The 14,352-nt window shown below is 47.8% G+C and overlaps 1 protein-coding gene across 1 annotated transcript in view; it reads left to right on the top strand.

The window, feature by feature from the left end:
• dpf1 (double PHD fingers 1) overlaps window positions 1–14,352 on the top strand; it is a 196,971-nt gene that overhangs the window by 163,651 nt on the left and 18,968 nt on the right. Inside the window, exon 8 of the mRNA XM_060855942.1 lies at window positions 13,059–13,187. Coding sequence (XP_060711925.1) covers window positions 13,059–13,187 — 129 coding nt within the window. The remainder of the gene's footprint in view (window positions 1–13,058; window positions 13,188–14,352) is intronic.

Below are 14,352 nucleotides of genomic sequence, written 5' to 3'. Positions count from 1 at the left end.
TTCTATTGGACTGAAATTCCAGTGGAGAAAGTGAGGACTGCAGATGCTGGAGATCAGAGCTGAAAATGTGTTGCTGGAAAAGCGCAGCAGGTCAGGCAGCATCCAAGGAACAGGACAATCGACGTTTTGGGCATAAGCCCTTCTTCAGTTCCTGAAGAAGGGCTTATACCCGGAATGTCGATTCTCCTGTTCCTTAGATACTGCCTGACCTGCTGCGCTTTTCCAGCAACACATTTCCATCACTGAAATTCCAGTACCTGCTATTGGTAGGATTTGAACCTGGGTCCCCAGGATCTCACTTGCTTTTCTGGATGAATAATCTAGTGACAGTAGGACTAAGCCATTCCTTCCCTTGTGATCGCTGGGTTATGCTGTGTTTCCCCTGTGACCCCCACAATGGGGGGGTCAGCAATGTGAGATAATTACCTCCTGCCAAGGTTCTTTCCAGAGGGATGGGGAGAGGGAATCCTGATCGGACCGATTTGGGCCAAGGTCAGCTTGTCTCGGTTGATAGTTGACGATTAAGCTAGTTACCAGGAATTAAAGGGGGCTCAATACTGCCTCACAGCGCCAGGGACCCAGGTTCATATCCAGCCTCGGGCGACTGTCTGTGTAGAGTTTGCACATTCTCCCCCCTGCTAAATATGTGGATAGTAATCGTACAGACCTGTATATATGAATGATTACTCTGTCTCTGTATGCCAAGAAATGGAATGTTTACATATGTGTGGAATGACCAATGGTACAGATTAGATTACTTACAGTGTGGAAACAGGCCCTTCAGCCCAACAAGTCCACACCGACCCGCCGAAGCGCAACCCACCAATACCCCTACATATACCCCTTACCTAACACTACGGGCAATTTAGCATGGCCAATTCACCTGACCCGCACATCTTTAGGACTATGGGAGGAAACCGGAGCACCCGGAGGAAACCCACGCAGACACGGGGAGAATGTGCAAACTCCACACAGTCAGTTGCCTGAGGCGGGAATTGAACCCGGGTCCCTGGCGCTGTGAGGCAGCAGTGCTGACCACTGTGCCACCGTGCCGCCCTAAATATTTTATGAATAAAGTATGTTTTTGAAATAAAAAATAAGTTTGCACATTCTCCTCATGCCTGGATGGATTTCCTCCCTCAATCCAAAGATGTGCAGATTACAAGAATTGGCCATGGGAGATTGTCCTGCAGTGTCTAGAGATGTGCAGGCTGGGGAGGGGGCGCGGTGGTGGGGAGGTTGAGGGGGGGTGGAAGGGAGAGCTTAGTCATGGGAAATGTGCAGTTACAGGAATACAGTGGGGTGTAGGTCTTTGCAGGGACGGTGTGGACTGCATGGGCCGAATGGCCTCTTTCCACACTGTAGGGATTGTATGAGTTTGGGAGGAGAGCAGAGCTGGCTATCCTGTGTGGTTGGCGCTCCAATGTACCATGTTGGCTTTTTAAGGGGGAGGGCAGGATCACTTGACGCAGTGACAATGTGGAAAATTGCCTTTATATCTTCAAGCAGTCTCCTGGAGGACATCGTGAGATAGTGGTGGCTCCTTGAGCTGTTTAACAGACTGACAGGACTGGACGTGAAAAACTCCATCAAGGATCCCAACTGTCTTTCAACCAGCCATGCACCAATCCCTAAATCTGTGTACCCTCTGGAGTTTAGAAGTGTCAGAGGTGATTTAAGTGAAACCTATAAGATCCCGAGCGACTGGACCAGGTGGATGTGGAGAAGATGTTTCCTCTTATTGGAGAATCTAGAGATAGGGGTCATAGTTTAAAAATAAGGGGTTGCATATTTAAACTGAGATGAGGATTGGGAGTTTTTGGAATTCCCTTCCTGAAAAGGTGGTGGATGCAGAGTCTTTAAAATTTTTCAGGCTAATTAAATCATCATAGTCGGACTGGATCATAAGGCTGCTCTCTCGTTAGAGAGAGCGATGACTAGGGATGGTTTGACCCTGATGATCACCGTCCCTCGGGCAAGGGCAAAGAGTTGAGAAGGAGAGTCCTCAGCCAGCGCAGGAAGGATCCCACGCTGTTGGTGTGACTCGGAATTGCGACTTTGTGGAACGAGGCCATTCAGCCCGTCAAGTCTGCGTCAACCCTCCGAAGGAGCTTCCCACCCAGACTCCGTTTTATTGATGGCACGAGGGAATGAAACATTGTCATGGGTGAGCAGGAATGTAGAGTTGAGGTTAAAATCAGATCAGCTATAATCTTAAATAATGGCAGAGAGGTGTCAAGTGGCCTACTGTTATTTCTTGCCTGCCTGCCTCTCTCTGTTCCATCAAAATACTCCTTCAAACCTCCCTCTTTGACCAAGCCTCTGCCTCAATATCATCTTCTGTGCCTCAATCTCAGTGTTTGTTTGTTAAGACCCTGGATGAAGGAGATTAAGGGCGCTATATAAATTCACCACAAACTTCCACCTTAACTTACAATGCACCTGAAGCAGTGGCCAGGGGCTTGGTCCCAGGAGAAGGTGGGGGGAGGGGGGGAGGTGGGGGTGAGCTGCCTTTTTGAACCGCTGCAATCTATGTGCTGTAGGTTGACCCTCAATGCCCTTGGGAGGGGAATTCCAGGACTTTAACCCAGCCACACTGAAAGAACGAAAGGTGAGAATGAGTGGATGAAGGAGCAGGATAGAGAGTGACAGCATCTACAGCCCTGTGTGTCCCTGCATGGATTTAGATGGAGTGTGACCGTGCATAGACGGACCCCTCACTCTCGGTGACAGAGAGTGGAGAGGGAAGGGAAAGCAATTTCCTTGTCTGACAAATGAACCTGCATTTCTATAGCACCTTCCACAACCTCGGGGCTTCTCAAAATGTTTCACACCAAATGAAATACTTCCAGTTCATGCTGTATTTCAGACAAAGGCTACCTACTCAAGATGGATGTAAAAGACCCTATAACAGAATTGCAATAAACGAATTGCTCCCTCTCCCTCATACGCACCCTTTCCACCCCAGCCAAATATCCACCTTAAACATTTATCCCTCAGCAACCTACACTCAAAAAGGAAACCATTCTCTGGCCATGTCCACGAGAGCTTGCAGTGCGATAACTGGCTGCCATATTCTCTACAATCCGAGAGTACAGGGGCTGAGTGGTTTGCACTGAATTTGATTCCAGCCACAGGTGACTGTCTGTGTGGGTTTCCTCCGGGTGCTCCAGTTTCCTCCCACAGTCCAAAGATGTGCAGGTTCGGGTGGATGGGCAATGCCAAGTTGCCCATAGTGTCCAGGGATGGGCAGGCTGGATGGATTAGCCATTGGAAATGTAGGGATAAGGTAGGTGGGCAGGTTTGGGTGGGATGTTCTCTGGAGGGTCATTGTGGATGTGATGGGATGAATGGCCTGCTTCCACACCGTAGGGAATCCATGACCTCCTCATTGGTTACAAAACAAAAGGGCACGAGGTTCAGATTAGATTACTTACAGTGTGGAAACAGGCCCTTCGGCCCAACAAGTCCACACCAACCCGCCGAAGTGCAACCCACCCATACCCTTACACTTACCCCTTTTCTAACACTACGGGCAATTTAGCCTGGCCAATTCACCTGACCCGCACATCTTTGGACTGTGGAAGGAAACCGGAGCACCCGGAGGAAACCCACGCAGACACGGGGAGAACATGCAAACTCCACACAGTCAGTCGCCTGAGGCGGGAATTGAACCCATGTCTCAGGCGCTGTGAGGCAGCAGTGCTAACCACTGTGCTGCCCAAATGTGGACGCGCCATCAAAATGCAGACCTTTCAAGGAAGGCAAAGCTGTGAACTGGTGCGAGTGCACCCGGCATTGGGGCAAGGGCTTGGGGCAGTGGTTCCCCAGTGCGTGGCTGGGAGTCGAAGGCTGAGGCAGATCTGCCAGCGACCATGAGGCTGGGAGGAGGTGGAGGGATCTCTCAGCTCAGGGTGAGTATTCTCCTCTTCTCCCTCATCTGTTTAAAGAGAGAGAGAGAGAGAGACAGAAAAAGAAATTGGATTGCTTTGTTGCCTTGGTTATTGGGTTGGCATGGCAACCCACTCGTCTTGCTCCCTGAAAAAAATATAAGTGAAGGCCCTAGGCTTAATATTTCTCAGTGCATTTGATAGTTTCAATTAGAGGGGGAGGCCTGTTTAATGGTTTCCTGTCAAAATGCTCTTGCAGAATTCTCAGCAGAGGGTGAGGGGGAGAGTGAAGAGAAATAATATTCAGCGCATGCCTTCCAGAACAATCTTCATTTATGCAGCCCCTTTCAAATATAACGAGGAGGAATTCCCTTAGCCTTTAATAAGACATCCAAAATCTTATCTAACCACGGGCTGATTACAGACCCCTCTAGTTTCTTTGTTTGTCTCGATTCGATTTGAGAGCCTGCGTGATTTTTTTTTCCCCAAGAGAGAGAGATCGCTCCCGCCTTTCTGATACTGAATGCAAATGACACTACACATTGCTGCAAATGGAGCAGGCTGCTTACAGATTTGACTATCCACAACACCATCCCTGCAGCAACAAGAAATAAAATCCTGTTGGTTCTAGAACTTTCCGACTGCAGTTTCAACACATTAGCAGTGGAAGAGGCAGTAATGATCATTCTTGAGGTGTTCCGATGTTAATGTCATCCTTTCTCATTTATTCATTTTCAAAGGATTCTGTAGCTGACGATGTGACTTTTGCGTAATTTTCTTCAGATCATTCTCTTTGTGGTGTTGACCTTTCTTAGTTTATTTATACTCAGGACGTGGGCATTGTTGGCTGGCCCAGCATTTATTGCCCATCCCTACTGCCCCTTGAGAAGGTGGGGGTGAGCTGCCCTCTTGAACCGCTGCAGTCTATGTGCTGTAGGTTGACCCCGAATGCCTTTAGGAGGGGGGACATTGACCCAACGACACTGAAAGAACAGTGATCTATTTCCAAGTCAGGGTGGTGAGTGGCTTGGAAACACCAGCCCCCCTGCACACTCTCCTCCATGTGTCTGCTGCCCATGTCCTTCTAGATGGAAATGGTCTTGGATTTTGAAGGTGCCATCTAAGGAGCTTGGGTGAGGTTGTGCAGTGCATCTTGTAGGTGGCACACCCTACTGTCGCTGGGCACCGATGATGGATGGAATGAATGTTGAAGATGGTGGATGTGATGGCGACCAAGTGGGCTATTTTGTCATGGAGTTGAGCTTTTTGAGTGTGTTGGAACTGCTACTGAGGTAGAGAGGCATTTTCCAAACTGCCTGCCTGAATGGGGTTGAGAAGGATAAGGATATGGGGGGGGGGGTGGGGGGGGGTGGGAAACTGATGGAAATGTATGAAATTCTCACAGGACTGGACAGACTAGATGCAGGAAGGATGTTTCCCTGGTGATGGAGTCTAGAACAGGGAACGTAGCCTCAGGATACTGAGTAGACCACTTAGGGCTAAGATTTCTTTACTCAGAGGCTAGTCAGCCTGTGGAATTCTCTGCCACAGAAAGCTGGAACACTGAATATATTCAAGAAAAAGATTGTTTTTTGAAATATTAAAGACACCATGGGACATGGGGAGAAAGTGGGAAAACGGCATTGAGATAGAGAATCAACTGTGATCATATTGAATGGGGCAGCAGGATAGAAGGGCTGAATGGCCTATTCATGCTCCTAATTTCTATGATGTAACAAAGGTACTAAAATTATTGGAAACATGAGCTGGAGGTCAAGGAGAATTTCAGGAAGTGTTTCCTTGTCATGACCTTTCTGTGGTGGCAGTAGAGACAAAATCTCTCTCAAGAGTTGGATCGGCAAAAGGACATTCCAAGAAATGCAGACACTTACGTTCAGATGTTGCTGTTCCTTGTCCCAGGGGTGGGTGGGACTGCGGAGATTTCTCCCACAGCCAGTGGTCAAGGTGAATCGTGACGGCATATTTAAGGGAAAACTTGAGGGAGGCAGGAACAGAAGAGATGGGGTGAGATGTCAAGGGGGGGAGGGGGGGGAAAGAGAAGATTTGCAGGCACGATGCAGATGGGCCGAATGGCCTGTGTCTGATGGATTTAATAGTGTCTCTCTGGCATCTACTTCATGAACTGGGATCGTACAACCATAAAACATACAAGCAGAAGTAGGCCATTCAGCCCATTGAGGCTGTTTTGCCATTTGATAAGCTTGTGGCTGATTTAGGAAGCATCTATATTTTCCTGCTTTTTGCCCATAGCCCTTGATTCTCTCCAAGTCGTAGAGATTTGCAGCATGGGACTTGCTCCTTCAGCTCACCTTATCCACATCAGTCAGCAAACATCCACCAGTTTTAATCCCATTTCCAGAACTTGGCCTGTAGTCTTGCATGCTCCAGAATTTCAAGTGTTCATGTAAATCTAAATCTATTTTTCAAATGTCTTGAGGGTTCCTGCCTCTACCACCCTTTCAGGCAGGGAGTTTCACATCTCCATCACCTTTGAGGTGAAAAATATTTTCCTCGAATTCCCTCTAAACCTGCTGCTCCCTGTTTTAAAGCTGTGCCATCTGGTTATTGATGCATCTCCCTATCTGCGTTGTCCACATCCCTTAGAACTTTGCACACGTCAATCAGATCCCGCCTCCTCAGCTCTCAGGAAAGCAAACCCCGACCTGTCTAGCTTCTCTTCATCGCTGAATCGCTCCAGCACAGACAACATCCTGGTGAGTCACCTCTGCAGCCCTCCAGTGCAGTCACACACCTCTGCAGCCCTCCAGTGCAGTCACACACCTCTGCAGCCCTCCAGTGCAGTCACACACCTCTGCAGCCCTCCAGTGCAGTCAAACACCACTGCAGCCCTCCAGTGCAGTCAAATACCTCTGCAGCCCTCCAGTGCAGTCACACACCTCTGTAGCCCTCCAGTGCAAACACCTCTGCAGCCCTCCAGTGCAGTCAAACACCTCTCCAGCCCTCCAGTGCAGTCAAACACCTCTGCAGCCCTCCAGTGCAGTCAAACACCTCTGCAGCCCTCCAGTGCAGTCATACACCTCTGCAGCCCTCCAGTGCAGTCAAATCCTTCCTATAGTGTGGTGACCAGAAATGCACACAGTACCCTAGGTGTGGCCTAACTAATGTTGCACAGAGCTCCATCATGACCTCCTTCTATTCAATGACTGGACCCTGACATGCCTCACTAACCATTTTATTCCCGTCATACTTTCTTCAAGTATCCATGGACATGCACATCAAGGACCATCAGATCTGCTGTACTTCACAGGATCCGAGTATTCACTGTGTCCTCCTTTGCCTTTTAGTTCTTCTGAAATCCATCATCTCATACATTTTAGGATTAAATTCCATTTGCCACTTGATAATTAAAAATCTGCTCTGTCAACCTTAAGTATATTTAATGACCCACTCCCAACAGCACTCTGCGGTAAAATATTGGACAGATTCACTACCCTTCAAGAAAGGGCATGCTTCCTCATCTCTGTGTTACCCCCGACCATGACCCCTTATTCTGAGATGTTACCCTCTGGCCCTTGACACTCCCACAAGGTGAAATAACCTCTCCACATCTACTCTGTCAAACCCCTTAAGAATTTTAAAACAAACTAAAACAAAGAGCGACAGATGTTGGAGATCTGAAACAAAACCTGGTCTACGTGGGACTCCAGTCCCACAGCTATGTGGTTGACTCTTAACTGCCCTCTGGGCAGTAAATGCTGGCCTAGCCAGTGTTGGCTTCATCCCATGAATGAATGAAAAAAAACAGAAATTACTGGCAAACCTCAGAAGCTCTGGCAAGAATCTGTGGGAAGAAAGCAAAATTAATGTTTCAATTTTGGTGACACTCCTTCAGAACTCCCAAGAATCTTCTACGTTTCAGTAAAGTTGCCTCTCATATTTCACAAGTCCAATGAGTACAGGCCTAAACTACATCATGCTGCCTCATAAAACAGTCCCTTAATATCCATTATCAACTGAGCGTATCTTCTCTTTACTGCCTCCAAAGTCAGGATATCTCTTCTCAGATAAAGGGATCAAAACTGTTGACAATATTCTCGATACGGTCTAACTAGTGCCCTGTATGGTTTTAGCAAATCCTTTCTTTTTATATTTTGAAATAAAGGCCAGTGGTGCATTTGCCTCCTCTATTCCCCGCACCCTCCCCCCCCCAAACTTGGATGCTAGCTTTCTGTGAGTTACATGCAAGGACCCCTAAACCCCTCTGGCCTGCTGCTTCCTGCAGTCTTTCTACCATTTAAATAATATTCAGCTCCTCTATTCTTCCTGCCAATGTTCATCATGGTGCTAAGAAAGTTAGAAGTTGACAATGAACTGTATGCCTAGTCAGTGTCCAAGGTCCAGACACCAGTTACAGAGACACCGCTCCTTGGCTGTTACTTGCACGTAATGAATGTTTGAGGATTGAAGAATGGTAACAGGAATATGGCTGTGAGTAAGTGAGCATGAGTACATGTCTGAGGATATCTGTGTGCAAGTTTGCACGTGAATCAGTGCATTCACATGTGCGTGAGTGTGTGAGTCTGTACGTATTGCATGAAGTGTGTATGTGTGTGCACAATGAAGTGTGTTTGTATGAATCAGTGGGTGTGTGACTCTACCAGGGTTGTGTAATTGTGTGTGTATGTGTACAAGTAAACAGGGAATGAATATTCATATGTGCAAATGCACATATAATGTGCATGTATGTGGTATCTGCATATACAATATGTAATGTGTGTGTATGTATGTTATTACAAGTGTTTGTGTTTGCCGGTGGGTATATGTGCACACAGGAGTGGGGCATGTGATGAGTGAGTGTGTGAATGTGAGAGTGAGCATGTTTGAAGTGATTTCTGTGTGTGGTTTGGACACAGGCTGACTCTCTGCTGTGTGGAGAACCCTGGATCAGGCAGTGTTACAGAAGCCAGGCAGAGAACGTGAGAAAGAGTCAAAGGTCACACCTGGTTTCTGTAACATTTCTCACAAGCTCCAAGCATCCCTGAACTCTTTACAGCCTGGTGAAATCCCTGTGAAGTGTAGTCACTGTTATAACGGAGGATTTTATCATGTTTAACAGCTTCCTGCACAGGCTGGATGTTTGAACCTGATTTCGTCAAGAACGAGATGTTGATTCACGAATCAATGGGTTCCGAATCTGCTCTGTTCAATGGGATTTGGTAGAAAGATTTATTCAGGGAGAACTGGTATTGGGACGTCCAGAGCCAGTCGACATTCACAAGGTGGAAGCTTCCTGTTTGCCATTCCTAATCAATAAACTGTGACTGTACTTGAATGAGATGGTCCCTGTGTGATTTATTTCACAATTGTCACGGAGATAATGTGTCAGAAATGGAGTGAAAAGCTTTCACTGATTCCTGGGTGTTGGAGTGGTCTCTAAAAGTCATTTAGCGCTCACTGACAACGCAATATAGATCTTTAATTAATGCAAAACCAGTGGGAACTTAATGTTGCCTGTCATTTTGCCCTCAGTAAAGGGGTGCCATGTACAAGGTGCAACCTAAACTCCCAGATGGCCTCCTTCTTCAAGGACCGCAGATTCCCCCCAGACGAAAAAAAACCCAACCAAGCAACCTAAACTCTATTAGCATTAACTCATAAGGGATCTCACTGTCTTTTTCACTTCCGTTTGGACCTTCCATTCAGGACATGTGAGGAACAGTTTCACCTAGCGACAGGTTCAGTCCAAAAGAAAACCTGATTGGATCACTTAACCTCCCGGTTACCAAGCGAATAGAGTAAGGCCACTGTCACCCAATCCCAGAATGCAAGGCAGGAAGAGAAAGCCATTATTCACTCACAGGATGTGGGCATCACCGCTCGGGCCAGAACTTATTACCCCTTGAGAAAGTAGCGGTGAGCTGCCTTCTTGAACCGCTGCAGTCCATGGGCTGTAGATTGACCCACAATGCCTTTGGGGAGGGAACTCCAGGATTCTGACCCAGCGACTCTGAAGGAATGGCGATGTATTTCCACAGTCAGGATGGTGAGTGGCTTGGAAGGGAACTTTGGATGGGATGGTGTTTCCATATGTCTGCTGACTTTGTCCTATGTTATGGAGATTGTAAGTTTGGAAGGGTCAAACTAAAGATCCTTTGTTGATTTCTATAGTGCAACTTGTAGATAGTACACACTGCTGCGACTGAGCATGAGTGGTGGAGGGAGGGGATGTTTGTGGATGTGGTGCTGATCAAGCAGGTGCTGCTTTGTCCTGGACAGTGATGAGCTTCTTGAGTGTTTGTTGGAGCTGCCCCCATCCAGGGCAAGTGGGGAGTATTTCATCACACCCCTGACTTCTGCCTTGTAGATGGTGGACAGGGTCGAGAGTGTGGTGCTGGAAAAGCACAGCAGGTCAGGCAGCATCTGAGGAGCAGGAGAATCGACATTTCAGGCATAGGCCCTTCATCATTCCTGATGAAGGACTAATGCCCAAAACGTTGACTATCCTGCTCCTGGGATGCTGCCTGATCTGCTGTGCTTTTCCAGCACAACACTCTCAACTCTGATCTACAGCATCTGCAGTCCTCACTTGCTCCAAGATGGTGGACAAGCTTTGGGAACCAGGAGTTGACTTGCTCACTGCAGTATATCTAGCCTCTGTCCTACTCTTGTAGCTGTGATCTTTAACTGGCTAGCTCAGTTCAGTTTCTGATCAATGACAACCCCCTAGATGTTGCCAATGGGTAGGGAGTTTCAGTAATGGTGATGCCATTGAATCTCTTATTGGAGATGGACATTGCCTGGCATTTGTGTGGCTTGAATGTAACTTGTCATAGTCAGTCGAAGCTAAGATATTGTCCAGGTTTCGCTGCATTTGGACATGAGCTGCTGAGGAGTTGCTAATGGTGCCGGACATTGTGCCATCATTGGTGAACATCCCCACCTCAGGCCTTAAGATGTAACTCCTCTTGTCTACCAATCTGGTGTATGTCAATGGGTTATTATACTGGAGAGGCATCACACTGCTCAGTCCAATTCCTGAACATCCAGTGAGGATCTCTTAAAGCAGAGCGTGCAGTGGAAAATGGAACCTTGGCTCTGATTGTGAGGGGAATTGATTATAAAAGGGATATAAAGCGGAAGTAGGGACTGAACTGAGGAGGAATTTCTTTGCTCAGGGACTAGTGATGTTCCCTCCCAAAGAGATCCGTGGACGAAATGTTCTTGATATGTTCACAACATAAATAGACCTCTGGAGGGTAATGGAGTATGGAGAGAGTGTGGGAGTATTTCATTGAAATAGAGGATCAGCCATGATCATGTTGAATGGTGGAGCAGGCTTGATGGGTTGAATGGCCTACTTCTGCTGCTATAATCTATGTTTCTATGTTAAATGTGTCTATTGTTTGGGCTGTAGACTCAAGGCTGGGAAATAAAGAACTTTACAACTACAGACGTAGCTTCCAAGGACATGCACTGACACCAGATCTGCTTTAGATACGTTAGATGCTCAGTACCAATTGGGATCCAGACTGACTGTCTCATGGGCTACAACCTTGACCCACACCCATTCATTGTTGGAGAGGAGCTCAGTCAGTCCCTCAGAGAGATAACCATAACTCTTCATGGGAATGGGAGTGCCTCAGACCGCTGAATGTGAAACATGTGACAAAGGAGCGTCACCTCTCATTCCTTTCCCTGCCACTCCCCATTATCATACTGCCTGTGTGAAGACTGTACTGTCCTTGGAAAAAGACTGTGCATTGACATAGCACCTTTCGTGATCTTAAGCCATCCCAAAGCATTTTACAAGCAATAAAATACCTTTGAGATGCAGGTCCTGTCACATTGTAAGAGATTCACCAGCCAGATCATGTACAGCAATCTCCCACAAACAGTAAAGTTGTGACAAACCGCTAATCTGTTCTTTAGTAATGTTGATTGAGGGATTGCCGTTGTCCAGGACACCAAGGAGAACTCCCTTTCTCTTCCCCCTTTCACAAGAGCATGGACAGGACTTGGATTCATGGTTTGAATTGAGAAACGGCGCATCTGACAGTGTGGCACTTCCTCAGTCCAATTGGACGGTGCGGCTGGAGTCTTTGGAGCGAGATTTGAAGCCACAGCCTTCTGACTCAAGATGGACTGGTTAGATGGGCCAAATGGCAGCAAATAAAATTTGATCCTGAAATGTGTGAGCTGATGCGTTTTGGGAGGATTAAGAAGGCAAAGGAATACATAGTGAATGGTGTACCCTAGGAATGGAATACCCTGGGAAGGACAAGAGATCAGAGGGACCTTGTGGGCATGTCCATAGATCCTGGAAGATGGCACGATAGGTCAGTAAGGTGGTTATCGAGGCACATGGGGGACTTGCGTTTACGAGTCTAGGCATTGAATACAAGAGCAAGGATGGAGCTGGAAATAACACTAGGCCACAGCTGGAGTACTGTGTACAATTCTGGTCCCTGACTCTAGGAAGGATGTGACTGCACTGGAGAGGACGCAGAGGAGATTCATCAGGACGTTGCCTGGGCTGGAGCGATTCAGCGATGAAGAGAGACTAGATAGGATGGGGTTTGATTTCCTAAGAGCGGAGGAGGTTAGGTTGGGTTGGGGACAGAGCCCTGATTGAGTTGCACAAAATTCTGGGGCACATAGACAGGGTGGACAGAGGGGTCAGTGACCAGGGGGCACAGTTTGAAAGTAAGGAGCAGGAGATTTTAGGAAAATATTTTTCATCCAGGAGGTAGCGGGTATCTGGAACTCACTGCCTGAACGGGTGACAGAGATGGGAAGCCTCACAGCAGTTAAGATGATCACTCAAAATACCACAGCACATAAGGCGGCAGGTGGATGTTGGGAAATTAGATGAGAATAGATGGGAGTGGAAAAGATGGGCTGAATGGCCTCTTTCTGTGCTGTTAAAGACTCCATGAGAGCGTGACCCACTTGGCAAAGTGGTGTTACTGAGGAGTGGGAGAGGAGTCAAAATAAAACCTTGCCCTGACTTTATGGTGGGAGGGAGTGGGGTGAGGACTCTTGAACTTGCTGGTTGTCCCCTGTCTGGTTCCTGGAGTGAACCTCCCGCCTGGAAAGGTGTGTGCAGGACATCCCATTGCTCAGGGAGTGTAAGGAAGATGTTTGCATCTGTCTCCGTCCTATTGACTGTTACGTAATGTCCTGCAGCTAGGAAAGCCCCCGATGGGACCATCATTCCGAACACCTATTGCGATTTCTGCCTGGGCGGGATTTCTGGAAATAAGAAGACTGGGTGTCCCGAGGATCTAATATCCTGTGCAGATTGTGGTCGTTCAGGTGAGTTTAATCCCCCATTTACTGCCCACCTTGTGAAGTTCATTCTCTACCCTCCAACCTCCCCACCCCCCCCCCCCCCCCCCCTTTTCCTCCTCTCCCCACCCTGTTGTTCCTCCTATTCCCCCACCCGCTTCCTCTTTAAACTAGGGGGGGTGTCAGTCCAACTCCTCACAGTCAGGACCCGAGGGAGCCACCTACAGAGACCAGGAGGGGGCGGCCAAGCCTGCTTTAAGAACTAAACCGAACCAAAGTAAAGGCCTCAGTTAACGCTGGGAGCGTAGGTCTGTTGAAGCTGGTCAGGCCGTGACAGGGAGAGAGAGAGAGAGAGAGAGAGAGAGAGAGACAAGGCAAACCTCATTTAGAACCATAACTGGCTCATCTTCACCTGATAGTCCAAGGAGCACATTATTGTAAATATTGGAGACTGTAATGAGTAGACTCAAAACGTTAACTAACGCTCTCTATGGATGCTGTGAGTTCCTTAAAGATTATCCCACTCTCATTTGAGGGAGACAACTGATGGTAGTTTAACCTGAGTATCAGAACGCTCCCAGGAGACATTGAGAAGGAGAATCCTTCATGATAACCTCAACCGGTGTGAGGATTGAGCCCACGCTCTTGGAGTCTATTCTAGATTGCACACCAGCCATTCAGTCACCTGAGATAACCGGCCCATTCCTCTTGGTGTCACCATGTTCTATCTTAGAAGCTACTCTTCTGAAAGGCTGCCTGGGTATTAGAGATAGAGGGCAGAAAGGATTGGCTCCAGGGGTGAGGAACTGCAGGGACGTGGAGAAGGTGGGTCTGTTTTTCCCTGGAGATGAGAAGATTGAGAGGAGGTTTGATGGTGGCAGTGTACGTCCTGAAGGCCTGAAAGGCATAGAGAGGGAGCAACCGTTGCCTTTGGTGGAAGGATTGAGAAGGACAGAGCACAGATTTAGACGCAGTGGCGACATGGCCAACATGACAAACTCCAGCGAATGGTTAGGGTCTGGAGTGCAGAGTGTGGTGGAGGCAGCTCCAAACCGGGCTTTTGAAAGTGAATGGGATAGTTATCTGAGAAGGAAGGATGTGCGGGAGAGAACGGCTGAGATGAGCTGAATGGCCTCTTTTTTCAGCTTCCTGTGGTGTGTGTTTCAGAGCACGGCATTTCACAGTCTGTGAG

Source organism: Hemiscyllium ocellatum, chromosome 47, assembly GCF_020745735.1.
Source record: "Hemiscyllium ocellatum isolate sHemOce1 chromosome 47, sHemOce1.pat.X.cur, whole genome shotgun sequence".
NCBI classification, from domain to species: domain Eukaryota; kingdom Metazoa; phylum Chordata; class Chondrichthyes; order Orectolobiformes; family Hemiscylliidae; genus Hemiscyllium; species Hemiscyllium ocellatum.
This window is presented reverse-complemented; position numbering and strand designations above follow the sequence as displayed.